At 58.7% G+C, this 2,809-nt stretch overlaps 1 protein-coding gene across 1 annotated transcript in view; it reads right to left on the minus strand.

Moving 5' to 3' along the window:
• NUAK2 (NUAK family, SNF1-like kinase, 2) overlaps positions 1 to 2,809 on the minus strand; it is a gene marked incomplete at its 5' end in the record, with an annotated part of 5,595 nt that overhangs the window by 409 nt on the left and 2,377 nt on the right. The window contains 4 exons of the mRNA XM_009070859.1: positions 2 to 800; positions 886 to 1,018; positions 1,278 to 1,397; positions 2,283 to 2,348. Of these exons, the coding sequence (XP_009069107.1) occupies positions 2 to 800; positions 886 to 1,018; positions 1,278 to 1,397; positions 2,283 to 2,348 (1,118 nt within the window). The remainder of the gene's footprint in view (position 1; positions 801 to 885; positions 1,019 to 1,277; positions 1,398 to 2,282; positions 2,349 to 2,809) is intronic.

The raw sequence follows: 2,809 nt of genomic DNA on the forward strand, positions 1-2,809 counted from the left end.
CCCGAAGTTCTGCCCCGGGGGACTGTCTGGCTCGGTGCTGCTCGAGGAGAACTTGCCTTTGTGTTTGAGGATGCCTTTCCTGCGGGCAGGGAGACCCTGTGGGTGCTGCTCGGGGCTGGAGGTGTCAGCAAACACGTTCCCATCCAGGTCCAAACTCCCTGAGTCCAGCACATCCCCGGATTCGCAGCACTCCAGGGATGAGTAATATCCTGACTCCCTCGTCGGGGGTTTTTTCAGTATTCCCTTCTTGGGCACGGCCATGGGCACTGCTCCAACCCCTGTGCTGCCAGGCAGCATCCCAGAGGACAAGATCCTGGTGAGACCTGCAGCGATCACCTCCCCATCCTCACCCCTCCCCTCTCCCACAGGTGCTGCTGGGGGAGGCCCAGGGCTGGGCACCTTCTGCTCACAGGAGTTTCTCTTCTTCAAGATGCCCTTGGGCCTCTTGAGGATGGACTTGGAGGGATTCTCTGGGACCACAGCCACCTCCTGCAGCACGTGGGAGACATCATTCTCCTTCTTGGACTTCTTGAGGGAACGCTGGCGCTCCAGGGCCGCTCCAGGGATGTGCTGCTTCAGGAAGCATCTCACCTTGGAACTGTTCTCCAGGAGGGGTCGGGAGGAGCGGCGAAGCCACTCAGCCACCGTGGACAGGGGGGACTCACTCTCCTGCAGCAGCTCTTGCTCCCCAAGAGGCACTTTGTAGCCCCAGTTCACCCACCAGTGCGTGGCAATGTCCTCGATGGTGGCACGGCGCTCCGGGTTCACCATCAGCATCCAGCGGATCAGCCCACAGGCATCTGGGGAACAGGCAGGTCAGGCACTCAAGGCAACACAGGCAAGGGACACACACAGGGGACACACAGGGTGGTGGGGCCTGCCTACCTGACAGCTTTGTGGGCTCCCTGTAGTCCCCACTTGTGATCTGCTTGACCAGAGTCTTGTAGTCGTGGCCATCGAACGGCATCGTGCCGTGGACCAGCACGTAGAGGAGAACGCCCAGGGACCAGCTATCCACCTGCCAGAGGGACAGAGGAGCCTGAAGGGAGGCAGCAGGACTGGGCTGCCCTGGCCCTCACCCCATCTGGGCAGGATTTCTTGCCAGAGCCTCAGCAGGACCTTCCAGGATGGCAATAGCTCCATCCGTCTGCATCCCACCACATCCACCCTGCCACACCAAGCACACCCTGCCCAGGCTCAGGGGACCAGTTATCCCAAACCACACTGGGAAAATACCCCAAGTGAGCTCCCACACCCAGGGGTGAGGCACAACCTACCTCTGGGCCCTTGTAGGGTCTGCCATTGATGATCTCAGGGGATGCATACAAAGGGCTGCCACAGTAAGTCTGCAGGAGTTTGTCCTGCTGGTAAACGTTGGACAGCCCAAAATCTGCAATCTGGAGAGACATTTACAGCTGTTAGCCAGCAGCAAAGTTTCTTTTCCACAAGTGGAGCAGTTTGGCCACCTGAAGCTCTCCAGCTGTGAGCTTGACCCAAACCCATGGCAAGCTGCTCTTGCCATGCTCTTCCTCCTCCCCAAAAAATCTCATCCCAGCCACTGCAGCAGCTTCCCTGCAGCTCTGCCCCATCACCAGCACAGGGAGCAGAGGCAGCTGGAAAGGTGAGGTGAGAGGGAGAGCTGCAGGGCTCACTCCCCAGGCTGCCTCAGCCACTATCAGCTCCACTTTGCACACAGCATTCATTATCCTCATTACACCTGTCACCTCCCTCTGACCAGGAGGTTCAGTGGCTGCATGAAGCTCCCAATTATCCCTTAGAGGGAGAAACCTCACAGCTGTTATCACCAACCACATGGACTCCAGGCTGGGGCTGTGCCTTTCCTGCCTGGCAGCGGCAGCAAAAAGCATCACTCAGGGCAACTGTGGTGCCAGGAACTGCCCTGCACCCTCTGCCTCCTGCCAGCACATATGGCAACTGGGAATTTCACTGGAAGAGCCCTTCTCATCCAGCTGGTGGTAAATTGGCTCAGACTTTGCTCCCTTATCTCCTGGCAGATAGCAGTTATGGCTTTACCAGGCAGCACTGAGGCTGTGCCACTCTGTCCCACTTGGCTGCCAGGCCCCAACAGCAGGAGCAGGTCCCTCCTGAACCCTCATCTCCTGGGCTAACAGCAGTGCAGGTGGTGTCAGTGGTCCCAGAGCTCTGGGAAGCACATTCCCTGGGGGACTAGAGTGTTGTGGCCACCCCCAATCCACACTGGGCAGCTCCTCTTGGACCTCTCTACTGTGTCACCCCCCAAAATATGACCAAGATTTGCCCACCTTGATGTTCCCATTGGCATCGAGCAGGATGTTCTCCAGCTTCAGGTCCCTGTGCACAATCCCATTCTGTGGGAGGGGAGGCAGAGCAGGGTTAGCTCACAGGGTGTTTGAGGAAGGGACAGGGAGGTCACTGCCGTTCACTGGCACATGCAAACAGGGCAGAGGAGCAGCAAACAGCTCTGGGTGTGTTGCTGAGGTCAGCTCTAAACCAGGAGCAGGGCAGTCCCTGGCAGCAGGTGCCACCCTGGGCTCCTCCACCCTCCCCAGCCATGAGAGCACTTGGTGCCTACTCCACCAGGGTATGGTGGGCACAGCTCTGTTCTTTGCTAGGACCTCCTGCTGCCCAGCTAAGTGAGACCCCAATTTGCTTTGGGTGCAGGAGGTGCCCTGTAACTCCCTGTTCCTGCCAAGGACTGAGGCACATCCAGGCACAGCCTCCAGGGAGACCCTCAGGCTCAAGGGTGGGCACAGCTTATCCCACAGCCCCAGAGAGGGTCTAGAGCTTTGCATCCCCTTCAGGAACAAGA

This window comes from Acanthisitta chloris, unplaced genomic scaffold, assembly GCF_000695815.1.
Source record: "Acanthisitta chloris isolate BGI_N310 unplaced genomic scaffold, ASM69581v1 scaffold4133, whole genome shotgun sequence".
Classification (NCBI taxonomy): Eukaryota; Metazoa; Chordata; class Aves; order Passeriformes; family Acanthisittidae; genus Acanthisitta; species Acanthisitta chloris.